A 17,519-nucleotide genomic window follows, 5' to 3' on the forward strand; every position below is an offset into this window, starting at 1 on the left:
ATGAAAAAAATGCTATGATTGGCCGAAAAGAAAAAGGGGGGGGGGGGGGGGTTTATAAAGTTTGGAGTAGACAATAAACTTTAGTGGCTTGGCAAACTTCCTTAAAGAATCACTGTGTCCTAAAATATAAGGATTTTTAGAGCTGTATATAGGTATTAAAAATGAGATTTAAATGAGGGATTGTAATTGAGAACATAACGTAAGCGCAAAAGTTATTATATTTTAGAATACATTTTGAATGCCACAAGTTGTCATATTTTAGGACAGAGGGAGTACTTACTCTGTCCAAAAAAACTAATTCTCCGGTTTCCATGTCCAACGTTTGACCGTTCGTCTTATTTGAAAAATTTTCAGGAAATTAGAAAAAAAGTAGTCACACGTAAAGTACTATTCATGATTTATCATATAATAAAAACAAAAATATCAATCGTAAAAAAAATTAAATAAGACGAAGAGTTAAAAATTATATATAAAAAATGAAAAATTGGTTTATTTTAAGACGGAGGGAGTACGTGGCAGTACATGGAAAAAGATATTGTAACTGCTGGAAATTTCGATCTCTATCCAAAGTGGTCAATATCACCAACAGCTACAAAAACCATGGAATGGCAAAACACTCATGTTTGACCTCTGACAGAGACCCTAGCCAGTCAGAAACATATAGCATTGTAAACATCCCTCTTATCTTTCTGACCCCTCCCAAGTCCCAACACAACATCACTCGTTGACAATAACAATAAACAGTTCACGATTTTCTTGATGCATACCAATTCATAGACTAAAAACACGACCAGGAAAATAAAAAAGTTCCAGTTCCAGGTCGCATCAATGAGGTCGGTCCGGAGAAAAGATGACCAATCACATCCTAGCCCATAGATGAGGAAAGAACAAAAGAAACTAGACCAACAATCCCTACCAGCAATACTATGCAGCGGTAGGAATTCCCCATCCAGTGATATATATGTGCAACTAAATCTCAACTATACCTTAGAATCTTAGATCATTCCTTTTTTTTTCCCATTTTATGCCAAGTGACACCTTAAAGTAAATACAGGTTCGTGTACAGAGACAAGACAAACTTTCACAGGGGAGCACAGGCAGAAGCCTAGGAAGGTATATTAGTGCAGGGCAGCAGAGGACAAGTACCCAACTACCCATAGAAAAAAAAAAAAACTTACTAGACACTCAGAGTCACAGAAGCAACACTTGACAGCTTGAACTTCTTAACTTTTTTCGAGTGCAATGGCTGAAAAAGAATCTCTGTGTATTGCTTCACCGATATCTCTTTCCATTCAGAAGATGAAGTTCCTTCAGCACGGTAATCTCGCGGTGAATACAATATCTGCACTCTCGACCGACCTGTATTGCAGAAGAACAAAACCAGGTAGATGTAATAAGTCAATCAAGCTAATTACAGATTTCTCCCACAGCAGGATCGGCTAGGCCACTGAATTGTATAAAATTCCTTTTATTTTACACGTATGGAAGGATGCATGACATCAATAAGAAATTTATGTGCATATCAAGTGATCTATTCTCATTTGTTCCCTCCTTATCTACCAGCATGGTTATCAGGATGTCCATGAAACAAATATATTTTCTGACTACCTGGAGTGTTATAAAACCCTGGTCAATACTTCAAAGGAGTGCTTTACGAACAGGATAAGTAGAAGGTACAGAACAGAAAACTAACCAAAACCTCCAAAGAGAGTTGATTTCTGGACTATGAATCGGCTAACTTTTGAACGCGTCAGGCATTTCAAGGCCTGAATATCATCATGCCTGCCTTTGAATTCAATGAATTCACCAAGGATATTTCTGTCCCCTTTGAGTTCCAACCTACAAAAGGAAAGATTAACTATAAATGTTTGACCTCAGACACTACATTTTTTGTGCAGAACAGTGCGTACTAACAAGTAACAACTGCCATGCCATAGTCGCAATTCGATTACCACAATGCATTTAATGTTTCTTCATCACTATTCATTTAAAAGTGTTCATGGCTGTGTGTTTTACCTGTCCCACATAGGCGACGTGCTGAGAATGAAATGTAGATTTTGGATTAATGAATCTTGCATGTCACCTTTGCTTCCACTGAATGCACCTTTAATCCATGTTGAAAGTCCACCCTTGGAGTCTGCCTTGAGATCTTTCCATTGATCATACAAGATAACCTCTGGTTGAAGAGTGATGGCATAGGAAGGCCTGGTGGAACAACACACATCAAATAGTTCAAACTTAAAAACAAAAATAGACAGACAGAGATATATGTAAATACAATCACAAAGAACAAACAAACACAACTCCATAAAGAATTAACCTGCAGTTGGGATTTGGCAGTACAACCCTTCCAGTTATATGGCCATCAGGCAGTTTTGCTCCCCTCAGTTCCAAGTATGATTGAAGATTGGAAGACAGTCTGTTAACTTGTAGTACCTACAAGAACAAATGCAAGAAACAATCCAATAATTATTATTCTTCCACACCAGCAACATATGGGCATCAAACAGGGCAAGCAAAACAACAGAGGTTATCAACGGTGCATACTCAATCTCCCCACATCAGATTCCAGTCTGATATGCATGTAGTTTTATGATTTGGAAGACAAAATTGCAACGAGATAAGAAGTATATAGTTTGCTGATAAAAGTAGTAGATGCAAAGAACTTTCCACATGAGAGGATATCTTTACACCAGTTAGATATTGTATGCCTCGCTTGGCAATGATGCTAACATCATCAAGGCTCAGTTTGTGGTTGTGTTCTGATGTGCTTGATTTTAATGTTGCCTTCGAAATGAGAACACATAACTGTTATAATTTCTTTTATAGATGAAATTAAGGTTACAGTGTTAGACAAAATATGCTACCCAACTGTTACTCATCTCCTGGCTGATCCATATTTTCAGATGTAATAATATTATTATCGTTTGTGACATAGATTAAAGAACCAGTGTAGCAAATGCCAAAATGTCCAAAAAACAGCTGCACCAAATAGGATGATCATAACCCGCCACAATGTCAAACGAAGCATGACTGCCAATACTTTTCTCCCGAGAGTACAGCACCGCAGAAAAACAACAGTTGCAATATACATAGTGCCTTACTACAACAGGCAATTGAAGTGGGGCATAACAAGGTAGCAGTCGAAATGGCATACCGGGTTTGGGATAACATCATGCTTGTGTTTCTTGTCAGTGGGACAAGTCCAGTTGCCATCCTTATCAACCTCAACAAAACCAGAAATGTTGTGGATAGCCACTAGCATCACCTCCCTGTTGTGGAGCAACAAAGATAGGCCATAGTAAATTAACATGGATGGTACAATCCACGAATTGTAGTAGTACCATACATAAATATGCAAATTATAATGGGTGTAGATTGATGGTGGTAAATTTAGTGTTGTCCAGTAGAACGCTGATGGAAAAAGTGTAAAGAGATATGTACATAGAATACAGCTGTATGAAATAATGCAAGAGTAGAATAGAAGGGGACAGGAATATGAAGTAAAGCAGGGTGCAAGTAAGGGAAGAAGAGAGGTAACCTGGTGGTAATGAGCACGATATCGACATGCTGGCGGTCGCCGGCGTCGGGGTCGGGGATGCGGAGGCCGACGAAGCAGCGGCCGGAGTAGAGCTTCTCGAGCCTGGGAGGGAGGGAGATGGGGTTTAGGGGGGATCCGAGGGGTCAGAAGGAAGGGGAGGGGGAGGGGGGGGGGACCTGGCGGCGAGGGCGAAGCAGAGGTCGGAGTGGGCGGAGTCGAGATCGGCGAGGTGGGCGGGGTCGTCGGAGTCGGCGAAGAAGACGTGGCGGATGATTTTGTAGGCCAAGAGGCCGCAGAGGATCTCCACCCACATTTCGTTTCTTGGTTTCCTTGCAGAATTGGAGGAGGATCCCTCTCTCCCTTCACTTCACCTCTCTTGATTTTTTTTCTTCTGTAATTTGTTGCGCTGCTTTTTGCTTAGCCGCTAAGGACCTGTGAAAAGTCGAAACACGTCACTAGTGCGACCGCTAGATTATTATGGATGGGCCTTGGTCTCTTCCTTACGCTCGAGGCGTGGGCCAAATCAGCTCAGCTACTTCAATGGGCCTCAGAACATGGTCCAAAGGCGGATGGAGGATTATTTTCTCCGTTTTTCGTAATCACGCTTATACTTAACCGGTAAATATATATATAGGTTGCACTAAAACTAGATTAATCTATTTTTTAAAGTTTATAATAGTTAATAGCTAATTAATCATATTTTTCTCATTATACCTATATCCTGCAAACCGCTATCAATGTAACCAATGAACTTGATTTACACTGCTACTATAGATTATTCGGTTTTGTAATCGAGGGACTCGAATACAACTAACTCGAGTAATAGTCGAGTGGAGTTTTTGTGACTGTTATTTTTGGAGAGGAACAGTTATTTTTAGATAATCACCGGGTGGGGGGAGTTTCCCCACCTGAATCATCATTAAATCAGAAAAGATTATACGGAAGTTAGGCCAAGTCGAATTGCCAGAGATTACAAGTATTGCTTGGTCAGGAACATGTACGATGACAACATTAATAGTTTCTGTCCGATAACCATTAGTAATTAGTTAATGACTACAGAGTGTAGCAGCATGTTCTTTGTGTTTCTGAAAGCACGCGGCCGTCGTGTTTAGTGATGGACATCAACAACTCTTGAGGCACTCGCTGGAGCAGCTTCCTTTGACAGCTCAGCTCGGCATGCATATCTTCATAATACTACTACTCCATATGATATGAGAGCACAAACACAAATTGTATATAGGATACTTAGTGGCCTGCCATAATCCAAACTGGTAAGTATTAAACGGCGGGACCAGCCTCGCCTCGCACGTCCGTCCATCCGTTTCGTTGCCCCAAATCACAAACTGCCCTGGATCATCCAGCATTGTCATATAGCCTCTCCTCCCATCAATCTTTCATTTCAGTTCAGTTGATTACAAAGCTGTTCAAGGTACTACCTAGCTAGGTTGATACGCATGATTAATTGACACATCGTTGCTTCATGCTCCATCTCTGAACTCGATTGAACTTGTCCGGCCCCGGTCAGCCATCCAGCAAGAAGAAAGATGCAGCAGGCATCCAAGCCCAAGTACGTAACTAATTCCTGCATCTCTGCTCTGCTCTGCTTAATTTCCTTGATGAACAGCAGCAGATCATACGATGTCAGTACGTGAGATTAGATAATCTGCATATGCAGGGCTCATGCGTTGGCGCCTAGAGTTAGCAGGCTGCAGAGCAGACAAGCAGCAGCAAGCAAGGCTTCGAACAGTGAGCTGGATAAGTCGTCCATGGACATACACGTACCAAAGCCAGAACGCCGATCGTTCAAGGCCGCGCCCCGTGCCACCACTCCCGACGTACGAATTAGATCCAATGCATTTCCTCCTCGATGAATTCGATCACGATGTTAATTCTGTCGATCGATCGTCTATGCAGAAAGCGCAGGCGAGGGGGGCGAGGGCGTCGTCGGAGCTGCAGGCGCAGCTGAACGCGGTGCAGGACGACCTCAAGAACGCGCGGGAGCACCTCGCCGCCATCGACAGGGACAAGGCCCAGCTCCTCCACGACCTCTCCCTCACCCGCCGCCTCGCCGACGACGCCTATGCCAAGCTCGACGCCTCGCTCGCCGCGCAGAGGGCCGCCGAGGAGGCGCTCGAGCTCGAGCGCTTCAAGTCGCTTGAGCGGGAGCAGCTCGCCATCGACCTGGCACAGACCAAGGAAGGCGAGTGGAATGCCAGGTGTGACGCCATCGACAAGCGCCGCGCCGAGGTCGCCGCCGAGGTCGACAGGGTCAAGGACCAACTGGCATTGGCCGAGCAGACCGCCGACAAGGCGGCGACCCTGACAGCCGAGGTGGCGCGGCTGCAGTCAGAGCTGGAGACGAAAGCAGCGGAGGCCGCAGCGATCGTCGCCAATCTGGAGTCCCAGGCCGCCGGGCTACGAGCCGAGCTCCAGAACGCAGAGGCGTCTCGCAAGGAGGAGCTGGGCAGAGCAGAGCAGCTTCTCCATGGCCTCAAGGTTGACATCGCCTACGCCAAGAGGGCAGAGGCCGACGCCAGCCAGTCCGCACAGGAGTGGAAGACGAAGGCGGAGTCGCTTCAAGCTCGCCTCGACGAACTCTCCTCTCTCAACAAATCCAACGAGGACTCACTCGCGTCACTGACGAACAGCTTCGAGGAATGCAAATCCATGCTGCAACACGAGCAGTCCCAGGTTGTCCAGCTCAAAGAGAAGGTGGCATCCTTGGAGAAGGAAGCATGCGAGTACAAAGAGGGCTTCTTGGAGACGAACAGGCGCCTCGACATTGCAACCAAGGAGGCACGTCAACTGCAAGCCACCATTGAAAGTTTGAGCTCTGGACACAAGCTGCTAAACGAAGCACTCACCAACGAGAAGACGGTGAGCTCGCAGGTTGGCCTGCTCTCCCAAGACAAGATCAGGATCCAGCAGGAGCTCGATGCTGCCATACTTGAGAGGGACAAGGCCAAGAAAGCCGTCGAAGATTTAGCGGCTGCGCTGCGCGAGGTTTCATCAGAAGCAAGAGAAGCCAAGGAACGCGTCCTTGCAAAGCAGGGCGAGCTAGACAGTGCGCAGCTTCAGATATCAGAGCTGAAGGCAGAGATGAAGAATGCACAAGACAGATTCGAGCTAATGCTTGACGAATCCAAGCACGACGTTGCCTGCCTCAAGAAGACAGTTGAGAAGCTGGGCTCAGAGGCCAAGATTTCCAACGATGAGTGGGCATCTAAAGAGGCCGGATTTGTAGATATGATCAAGACATCAGAGGAAGGAATGAGCTGTGTCAAGTCAGAGATGAGCAGTCTGACGGTGTCACTTGGAGCTGCAGAGAAGCAAGTGAAGGAGCTCAATGCAGAGAGAAGCCAGCTGCTTGATAAACTGAAACAATTCCAACTCAGCAATTCAGAAGGTAGTAGCATCTCGCCTATTAGTGTTCAACAAATAGCTGATGAGTCCGAGAACACGATACGCCTCAAGGACCTTCTGTCCAGCAAGGAGAAGGAAGTGCTTGCTCTGAACAATGAAGTCACTGACCTGCGCCTTAGAGAGACGGCCGCCATGGCAAAGGCCAATGAGCTCTCAAAGCTACTGGCAGAGGCAGCAGCGAAGAAAGCCGAAGAGGAAGAGACTGCAAAAGGCACTGAGAAATCCAAGGTACTACTGATGAAGCTGGAAATGGACAAGCTGCTGGGATCACTGAAAGCCGCGGAGCATGAAGCAAACGCTGCCAAGGATGACAAGGCGCAGCTGCACACCAAGCTGATGCGGCTCGAGTCCAAGATCACCGAGGCCAACCTGACAGCCGAGGAGGAAAAGATCAGCAGCCTACGGTTGAAGGAGACGCTTGCGGAGAAGGAGAAGGAGCTACTGATCGTTGCACGAGAGAACGATAGCCTGCGGACGAGAGAGGCCGCTGCTCAAGCGAAGATCGATGAGCTCTCTTCACTAGTCGCAGATGCCGCCACAGCTAGGAAGTTAGCAGGAGAGTACTCGAGCAACGGAGTTGCTATCAGGAGCCCAGAGAAGCAGCAGAACATGTTCCTGAAGATGATCTGCTCGCCCATGGATAATGTGCGAGACGATATAAACAGCAGCAGCTATAGGAGGGTGCAAGAGGACGAGATTAAGCACGTCGAAGTGGAGGTAGTGAAGCAGCAGGTGAAGCATGGAAAGGAGCAGGCTTCAGCAATGGAGGTTAACACTCTTGAGAACAGCAAGATCATAGAGGATGACATAAGCAAGCATAGGGACGATGCTACCGAGTCGAGCGACGACGAGGAGATCGAGTCGCAGGGAGACGATGCAGCTGTGGAACATATGAATGGACTGTTGATACATGGGCCGACATCGTCTTTCCACAAGGAGCAGCACAGCCATAACAAGAAGAAGGCGGCCTTGCTGAAGAAATTCGGGAGCCTGCTGAAGAAGAAAGCTCATTTCACCAAGTTGAACAGTCATTCATCCTAGCTACTGACTGCACTATCTAAAAATTCATTCTTTTCCTGCCAACTACTACTCCATCATACTATCTGTTTGATTTTTGCTTGGACTATTGTTAGGCTCGTTAATTTGTGCCAAATTGTCAGAAAGCCATAAACGTAGAGACCTGTATCTATGTCAAGTGTCTGAAACTCTGAACCAAAAAAACACCCATTTTGCTGTTAAACACAACACCTGCTACTATCTATTATCCGATGCTTGTATTGTTCTTGATTGCTATGCATATATCAAGTGTGTAGACTAGGCATGAATAAGGATAGTAGAATTAAAATGTAACCATTCATGCTCGAGCAACATCATCAAGCATAGGAGTATATAACAAAAGAAAAAAAAACATGCTGAGTTTGTTACCGTTGGATTGGATGCATCAGGCGGGTGCAGAGTGCAGGGCTCTCCAGGTCAAAGATTTCTGCTGGAGCTGGATGAGGCTGTCTTTGAAAGGTCAGCAATCCAACTCGTCTTTCCCATCATTGATTGGTAGATCTGGGACACTGGACTGATGAAGATAGGTGGTCCGTCTCCGTCACTCCTGCACGGAGGATTAATCGTCCTTTGATGTGCAATCAAATACCGCGAATACTGGTTTAGCAGTAGCACTTACTCCCTCCGTTCTAAATAAACCAATTTTTCACCTTTTACCTACGATTTTTGACTCTTCGTCTTATTAAAAAACAATTTGCAATTGATATTTTTGTTTTTATTAGATGATAAATTGTGAATAGTAATTTACGTGTGACTAACTTTTTTTTAATTTTCTGAAAATTTTTTAAATAAGACATATGGTCAAATATTGGACACGGAAATCAAAGAATTGTTTTTTTTAAGGGAGTATAGAATACACAATTGCTGCTTGCTTCCAATCAAACAAACAACATACCACAGGGCAGATTAAAGGCTGGTTTGTGGACTAGAGCACATCCCTATCATCGTCATTATCTCTATGTGCTTTGCCCTTTGTCATATTCTTCGTTCTCTTTTGCAAATTGCAAAGAGCACGCCGATATATATTTTTTTTCCACAAGAACAAAGTGCGCAAAAATTAAAAATAAAAAACAAGGTACGAATACATGAATGATGGTGACAGCCACTTGTAAGAGCATTTTAGCTTAGCCAGTCAAGTGGTGCCAGATAAACCGAGTTTGCTGCTCACGCGTAGTAAGCTTAGGGCTTAGCTGGATGAATTCGATCCAGATTTAATTTGACCAGAAGCAGAAGCAGAACCCACATCCAAGAGCAGCAATGAAGCACTGCCAGATAGCCAAGTCAACCGTCCACGGCCACCGCAAAACACTAAAGTAAACTGGAATTTGCCACGTCATTTCCGATCCTTGCACGACCACAGAAATGTCTACGCAATTGCCCCAATTTTCGGCTGACCTGGGAAAGCTAGAGCATATTACGCGGACACGCCAAGCATGAGCTACCTCCCCATGGTTTGCTTACACATAATCGACCAAGCCCAATACCTGCATCAGTATAGGTGGTGTTTGAGGTACCTACTAACATCAAGGAATTATATAATTTCTATAGCTATTTAAGGTTTAAATGACTAAATTAACTGCTACAAACTAAAAATCTTTTCAGAGAGATCAGATGACGATTCGGGTGTGTTATTTTATGGATAAAAGACGTAAGATTATTTGATTTTTTTTATAACTATTTAATGGTGTAAACAATGAATTTAGCTCCTGCAAAATCAAAAATATATCTTACAAATATCAAACAATAAGCCTGTATATAGAAACATTTTTGCAAAAAACACACTATTTAGATGTTAGGGAAGTGCACGTGTAAAAACTAAGAATAATCTGCGTAAAATAACTTAGCCAAAGTTTTATTTTTTCACTAGACTCACCGTTTAAATTTGGAAAGTATGCCCATGAAAATCAAAAATCCCTCGTGGGATACAATGCCACGAATGCAGCCATTCGTCAATGTATCCCTTCTACGATGAAACAATACACCAATCAGCTGTACATTAAAAATCAAATGTAATATATCTTCATCATTACAACAAAGCAACTCTTTTCAGACATGATTGGAACGCTGGATAACCAACAAAAATCTTCAAAAGCATGTACAAATTGCTCATTACACATCGCTTCTGTTGCCTTGTTAAACTATGTTAAGGAAACTACCCTGAAACAAATATGCTTGGATACAAACCGGAAACAACAGAAAAGTACGGTAGCAATGGTGTTGATATGGGAAGTGCAATGTCTTTAGTTTATTCCAAGAGATTTGAGAAATGTACTGCCTTTAAACAGTTAAAAGAGAAATTATAAGGTAGTAGTTATGACAATACAGTACGAGATTGCCTGAATGCGCATATAAAGGGACCAAAGCTGTAAGCAAGGCCGACTGCTTGTAAAAACTATGAACCCACAAAATTCGGATAGACGAGGTAAAAAGCTACACAAATATTCAGATTTTTCGTGCTTGATTAAATATGCAACAATACTACTACCACAATGTAGCAATCATTTTGCTTTTTGGATGATGCTCTAGCTTCGACAACCAAGCATATGGCATGGTCATCCAGTCTACTCAGACATTTATAGATACAGCCTAATCAAACATTCATGGATACACGTGCAGGAAATATCTTATTCCTCAGCAAAACTATCCTGCCAGTACCATATAATTTGATACTGATTGCAATGATACTCTTTAACTTGCAAAGATATGCGGAGTACAAAGAACATTGATTGCTTATATACAGAACAACAAGAAGAACCATCCTTTAGTTATTCCCTACTTTAGTATTACATGGCCAGGGATCCAGAAGGGGATTTCATATAAATCCTAGAACAGAGGAATATCATACTGCTATAATATAAGACACATAACACAGGGTAGAACCTAGAAGAGAATTCAGATAGCCCAGGAACTCCCACTTGCAAAAGCAGCGGAATTTCTGGGATGCACAGTATAATACACATGAACAACACCATTTCAAGAAAGAACATATTTGTCTAGAAAATTCTTTTGATCCTTCACACATTGTAAGCTATATGATGAGTAGTGTGTTGCACAACTTTTGAGTCCTTCACAAATTGTAGGTACATAATAAAATACAGTGTATTCCCATCCATACAAAAAAGTATATGGACTACTGTTGCATTATGAATGGATGTTTTTGGATGCTCACAACTGCAATGGAAAAGGTATATATCCCTGGAAGAAACCAGTAACTATACTTTTCTACCACGGATATGCAGCCAAGCCTGTCAAGCTCCATGGATGTGCCGAAACACTAACACGATTCACACTGTGACATTCCTCAAATTCGAAAATAACATTGCTGTGGCATGTACAAAAGACAATGTAAAGATGTACATGCCACTTGGGAAAAGGATAATGATAACAATGAGTATATCTAGCAAACGCTCAAAGAGTGATAGTGATAACAATGATGTACGAAACCTCAGCCTCCTCTGACAGTTGTTGGTGCAAATAAGATGACTTGCCAATCTTCCTGTCAAGCTGATGTCTAAAAAGTTACCTTCTCGCCTAGGAAGAAAAAGGTAGGGGCAAACATTCTGCTCAAGAGTAGGTAACCAAACAGGACTCAGTGAGCAAAATAACAGTAAAACATGGGCTAATCTTTGATGAACTAAAGGTTTACAATTACATGTTTCAAGCCTAATCACTCGATAATCTAAACTACAGCATGCCCAGTTTTTGCTGTCCGGCTTTTGCAGCTAAGAAAAGTGAATGAATTAAAAACTTCCCCAGTTATACAATTACAAATATATGAGCAACCATCTTATAGACTAATCACACAAGTAGTAAGTAAGAGCAACAAATAGTGGTGTCCGAAGCTACAACCCACCTGTGCCCAACTCTGGGCAGCAGCGACCAATTGACCTCACAGTAGCTACATCCCTAGCGTCAAATGTTACACGGCCGCCTTCACGGGAGCTCCTGCGGCGCTGCGGCGAGCGACCTGCACTACATCTCTCTCCACCGTGGGCTCAGAATTGGCAAGAAGCCCGAAGGCGAGAGCAGTCCTGATGGCGACTGTGGGAACCAGAAGCTAGGCGAGGGAGGAGCCATGGGGCCTGGACCAAGGATCCCTGTGCCTGGCAGTGGCGAAAGCGCGGGGAAGTTGGGCGTGAGTGGTCCTGCGTGCTGGAAGCCCGGCGACAGTAGCGGGTACGGCGACCTGGGCGTAGGCGAGAGCAGGTTGAGAAAGCCGCTCGGCGAGGGGAGTATCCCTGGCGACGGCACCGGCGGCGGTGGCGGCGGGTGAGGATGGTGCGGAGGAGGCGCCTGTCCCGCAGCCGCTGCAGCTCCAACCGCTGCCGCAGCAGCAGCGGCGGCGGCAGCAGCGGCGCCTGGTGGGGTGGCGCTGAAGAGCGAGTTCTCGAGGATGCGCATGTAGGCGGAGACCGGGGAGTCGGACCAGGAAGGGGGGCCGGGCATGGGCATGGGCATGGGCGGCGGACGGTGAAAGGCGGGGTTGTGGTTAGGGTTGGGGATCTGGTGGTTGTGAACGGGCGGGGGGCGCGCGACGGGGGTGGAGATGGGGGGCGGGCGGATCTTCTGGAGGCGCATAGAGGGCGGCTTGGGCTGCTGGTGCTGCGGCGGCAGAGGGCGGTGAGGGGGCTGGTGGTGCTGCGGCGGCGGGGTGGAGGGGGTGCCGGCGGTGAGCTGCTGGACTATGTCGCGGAACTGGTTCTTGCTGATGTTGTAGACCTGCGGCTGCGGCTGCGGCGGGCGCGCGGGCGGCTGCTGCTGCGGCGGCGGCGGTGGCGTGGCCTTGCGGATGTTGCGGCCGAGCTTGTTGACGCCGAGATGCGGGTTGGTGTTGCGATCCATGAGGGGTGCGGGGGAGGGAACTGGCGGAGGGAGCGGCAGGGCAGGCCGATTGGTGAAGCTAATCGGAAGGGCAGGCCGGGGAGGTGGAGGGAGGCGGTGGATTGAGGAGGTGGTGGTCGGGATGCTCACGGAAGGAAGGGGAAGGGAAGGGAGGGGAAGCTAGCAGGAGCAGCAGCAGTAGAGTTGAAGTGCGGCACCAAGTTGGTTTTTTTCTTGACTTTTGGTTGGGGCTACTCATCCAGCCGCAGTGTAGAGAAGAGGAGAGGAGAGGGGTCACAGACTCACAGAGAACACAAGCAAAGGCAGCCAAAGGAATCTCTGCTACTCCTACTGTACTGTTGTTGTTTGGAGTACTTCATCAAAAAATATTAATCGATATCCTAAAATAAATTTAAAAAACCTAATATAATTATTATAATATTTTTAGGATAAATTATTTATATTGTTTGTATGCTAATTAAACAAGGCATTAAAAAATAATTGATGATCAAGATTTTTACCGGTTTAACTAAATCTTATAAATATTTTTCATTGGAGCAGCAGGAATCACAACTCCACGAGCGCTCCGCTTCTGCTCAAAAATGATTATATATATGTATGTTTGGCTTACAAAAATAAATTTATATATGTATGCTTTTAACAATAAAAAAGTAAAGGCTAAAAATAAACTTTAATAAAAAACACTTTAAAATCAACTCAAAATTTAAGATTTAAAATTTAAATTTTGGCTTATAAACACAAGCAAAATAAAAATATGAGGGTGCCACATTCCTCACTCCTTTCTTCTCTGAACAAAATGTTTTCCTGTTGTCTCATAGACGCAGCTCAGTTTATACAGCCTCGTACTCCTCGCGATTATATTTAAAATGTATAGTTTTTTAATTGTAAATGAATAAATGATATAGAAATCTTTTTTTTAAAATGTTGTTTAATAATTTAAAAATATATACGTAAAAGCAGAGTAATAATCTGCACTATGAACTCGGTATGAACGTTGGGTCAGACATAAAGGGGGAAATAGTATGTGGACTTCCAAAGGGACAACAAACGAAATGGCGCACGCCGTATGTATGATGATTTCTGTCCGGTGAGTCAACAGCTCTCGCAAGTGTAGATGGATTGTGTTTCGCCCGTCCACTTCTCGGCATCTGCTCGCGTCTAGTAATTGCCCCTTCTGTCTCATGACCACTACAGTTTATTTTCGTTTCATATCAACTCACAAACTAGTATAGTAGTTCGTCATATTTTACTCCATTCCATGCCTCCTATTATTTTCATTTTATATAAACCAAAGGGCTTGTGTCGGTCGTGTGAACCGATTTTTCATATTGCTTCATGCTTTGTCCAAAAAAAACACACACACACATGTCGATTGCGAACTGCCACTGTTGTAGCAGCCATCGTATCCGATCAGCGTCATGATACTAGCATGGAGCAGTTAAAGAGAAACGACCAGCAATCTAAAACCAACATTGTTAACAATGAGCACGACTGGTTTTTTTCAAAAAAAAAAAATCTAGTATTTTCATTTCAGTTATGTTCAATTGCCCATTTGGTGAAGCCCTGTGAACAAATTAATGGAGGGAAATTGCACTCACAAAGTGTGAGTCTTGAGTAAACAACACATCACCATCAGATATGCCTTCAGCGCGCGCGTGGCGGGAGGGAGAAGGCACTTCCACGCGGTTCAGTGAATCGTGTGGCTGCTGAGTGCCCGGACATGTTGATGCCTGCGTGTTCCGAATTTCCGATGACCAGGTGATTATTTGTCTTTGTTAGGAATAATAGGCAACGATATATTTACAAATAAACCATAATTTATAAATAAAATTTTGATCCAAGAATAAAGACCGAAAAATAAAGTAAAAAATAAAATTTAAGATCAACTCTAATTAAGATTAATATTATTTGTAATACATGAGGATAAAAAAGGAGTGCAACGGCGCAGATACCGAAAACCTTGTCAGTCACCGCTATTGCCACTTTAGAGCAAGTTTATCTACGGTCAATCAAATAGCCAATTCATATAACAGTTACCTACAAAACATTAATACATGGTTCACATATCACATACATATTTTGTTTTGGAGCCCGTATACAGCTGGCTACAAATTAGTAGCCTACCTATTTTTTCTCTTCAACATATCACATACATATTTTGTTTTGGAGCCCGTATACAGCTGGCTACAAATTAGTAGCCTACCTATTTTTTCTCTTCTCTCTTATCTGTTTAAAATATGTTTATAGTTGTCTCGTAACCTGATATTGTACCTGCTCTTACAGAGTAATTCCCATAGAAAAACAACCATGACAATTCCTCCGGTCAAAATTTAATGGGCCACAAAAAATTGATTTGGAATTAGGTCACTCATCTTGACACCGAGTTTTAAAATTGTCCCTCAACTAATTGTTAGACCACCAGCTCATAAAAACCATGCGAAAGAGATCCCCAAGCAATATACGGGAATGATTTCATTTACTTGGCATACTAGTCCGCTTATAGAACCTACCTGTAAGTTAAATAAAAAATAAAAATAAAAACTCCTCTTCCCTCCTCTCCATCGCCATCGCCACCGTCTGGGCGGAGGCCCCCATCTCAGCGTCGCGCCGGCGAGCCACCAGCGGACTGCATGCCAGTCCCAGCAGCATCACTTCACTCACATCCCAGCATTGCAACCTTGAACCTCCTGACCAACTCCTTCCTGAAATCAACCGATCAACCAAATTCATCGTATCGATTGGTACAGATCTGATATAAAGATTAGATTTAACGGAGCTTTGATTGAGGAACGCCGGTTACCGGAGCAGCTGCTTGTCGAAGGAGGAAGACGAGAGCAAACCCATGTTCTCCTTGGCTCGTCTAATGAGGTAGGGGATTATGTGTTCCACAGGCCGTACAGCTAGTACTTGCTCACCTGGAACCCGGTGTTGCGGAGCCCGATCGAGGGACAGCCCGTCCGCCATGCCCGTGAGCCGCGCGAACTGCAGGCCGCGGTCACCTCTGCCGATCCCCAGCTCCCGCGCCCTCGCCGCCGCGAGCTGCCTGGAATCGACGTTGTGCGTGGCAAGCGTCACGGCGGCAGCCCCTCGCCGGACATGGTCGAGGAGGAACGTGGCACGGCCGTTGTAGCAGTCGTGGGTGTCCTGGATGCTAGAGTGGATCAGCGAGGACACGCAGAGGGACGTCGCGAGGCAGGGCTCCCTGGCAAGGTACACGCCGCGGAACACCTTGAGCGCGAGGCACACGCGCTCGCCGTTCGCCGCGCGCGCCATCACCTCCAGCTGGTCGTGGGCGTCGCGGAGGTAGGCCTGGATGGTTTCGTGGATGATGGAGCGCCCTCGCCGTTGAACGCCCTCGCGCCGACGAACGTGAAGTAGTCGATCGCCGGCTGCACGGTCGCATACTCCGCGTCCACCAGCAGCGGGATGTCGTACTCCACGGCTCCGCGCACCGCTCGCCAGCAGCCGCCTGTGCGCCAGCTCCAGCTCCCTCTCCTCCTCTGCTGTCAGCGCCGGTGGGGAGCAAGCTACCCCATGCCGGTGAAGTTGAGCAAGCTGCCCATGCCGGCGAGGAGCAAGGAAGCAAGGGAGGATAGAGAATTTTTTTAATAGGCTAACAGGCAGGCCCTACATTTTATTAAGTTTGCTTAAGCTGATTTGATACTAACATGTGGGCCTCATAAATTGTTTTTAATATTTTTTGCTGACTGGGACGCCAAACCATTCTTATATACTGCTGGGGGCCTCTTTTGCATGGTATTCAAAAGTTCAGAGTCCAACATTTTCGGTATTAAGGTTGAGGGATGATTTTGAAACTCTGTGTTAAGGGATCTAAAGTGAATCTGATTGATTTTAATAGTAATCATAATTGGGACATCTTGATATCCAAGTGAAACGAGACGGTTGAGGGTGGTCTTCTGGTCTAGCTGGTCTCTGGACGGTCCTTGATTTTAGCCTAGAAGGACCCTCACCCCTTAAATCTGGACCAAATCCACTCCATAGGCATGACACATTAAAATATTTACATGATTTTTTTACTTTTGGATTCAAATATTGGTTTCTAGTGTACTGGCAATGGTACGAGATATTATTGCTATATCTATGGTACTGCTTGAGCAAATTTTGTATATAATAAAATACATGGTCAATCCTTAAATTTTGACTAGGTTAATATCTAGCACATCATCTTTTGGCTTTTGCTTAGCACGTCATCTTTTGGCTTTTGTTTATGCTGGTAAGTCAAAACTTAAATTTTCAATCTTAAATTTATTGGTGATTTTAAGGTTTTCCAGTTGTAGTTTATTTTTTAGGCTTAGCTTTTAGGTTGCATTGAACACATATATAAATATTTTATTTGTAAATTATTTTTTGTTTGCAAATATGTTGTTTAGTTTTTTCCTAAAAAAAAAGATGACCCCCTAGGTCCATGGACTTAATAAAATGCATATCTAAATCTTTAACCTTGGTTTATTGTATCACCCAAGGTCCAAAGTGCATATTATGTAGCTCAGATGTTGACGTGCTTTTTTGAGAATTTTTGTATTTGTGCCTCCCTAGCATAGTATGCCCCTAAATTGACTATCACCGCTCCCATATCAGGTTAGGGATATCAATTATTAGGAAGTAGTAAAGTGTCGCTTGGGAGTGATAGGAATTG

At 44.5% G+C, this 17,519-nt stretch overlaps 4 protein-coding genes across 4 annotated transcripts; 1 reads left to right on the plus strand and 3 right to left on the minus strand.

Moving 5' to 3' along the window:
• Positions 1-751: 751 nt before the first annotated feature.
• LOC102707618 lies at positions 752-4,084 on the minus strand. The gene is made up of 7 exons (XM_040528152.1): positions 3,718-4,084; positions 3,542-3,643; positions 3,158-3,272; positions 2,321-2,436; positions 2,017-2,205; positions 1,694-1,839; positions 752-1,359 (listed from the first exon to the last, which is right to left on the minus strand). Exons 1-7 carry the CDS (start codon positions 3,852-3,854, stop codon positions 1,178-1,180), a joined length of 987 nt encoding a protein of 328 aa, XP_040384086.1. The 5' UTR covers positions 3,855-4,084; the 3' UTR covers positions 752-1,177.
• Positions 4,085-5,449: 1,365 nt separating this feature from the next.
• Positions 5,450-8,005, plus strand: LOC102707902 (putative WEB family protein At1g65010, chloroplastic). Its single transcript, XM_015841608.1, has one exon. The coding sequence runs from the start codon at positions 5,450-5,452 to the stop codon at positions 8,003-8,005; it is 2,556 nt and encodes an 851-aa protein (XP_015697094.1).
• A 3,987-nt stretch (positions 8,006-11,992) lies between these two features.
• On the minus strand, positions 11,993-12,862 carry LOC121055519 (protein HAIKU1). Its single transcript, XM_040528040.1, has 2 exons — positions 12,808-12,862; positions 11,993-12,702 (listed from the first exon to the last, which is right to left on the minus strand). Exons 1-2 carry the CDS (start codon positions 12,860-12,862, stop codon positions 11,993-11,995), a joined length of 765 nt encoding a protein of 254 aa, XP_040383974.1.
• A 2,210-nt stretch (positions 12,863-15,072) lies between these two features.
• LOC102708186 (proline dehydrogenase 2, mitochondrial-like) lies at positions 15,073-16,469 on the minus strand. Its single transcript, XM_015841777.2, has 2 exons — positions 15,663-16,469; positions 15,073-15,564 (listed from the first exon to the last, which is right to left on the minus strand). The coding sequence occupies exons 1-2, from the start codon at positions 16,133-16,135 to the stop codon at positions 15,516-15,518; spliced, it is 522 nt and encodes a 173-aa protein (XP_015697263.2). The 5' UTR covers positions 16,136-16,469; the 3' UTR covers positions 15,073-15,515.
• Positions 16,470-17,519: the final 1,050 nt, after the last annotated feature.

The sequence above is a fragment of the Oryza brachyantha genome, chromosome 10 (assembly GCF_000231095.2).
Source record: "Oryza brachyantha chromosome 10, ObraRS2, whole genome shotgun sequence".
Classification (NCBI taxonomy): domain Eukaryota; kingdom Viridiplantae; phylum Streptophyta; class Magnoliopsida; order Poales; family Poaceae; genus Oryza; species Oryza brachyantha.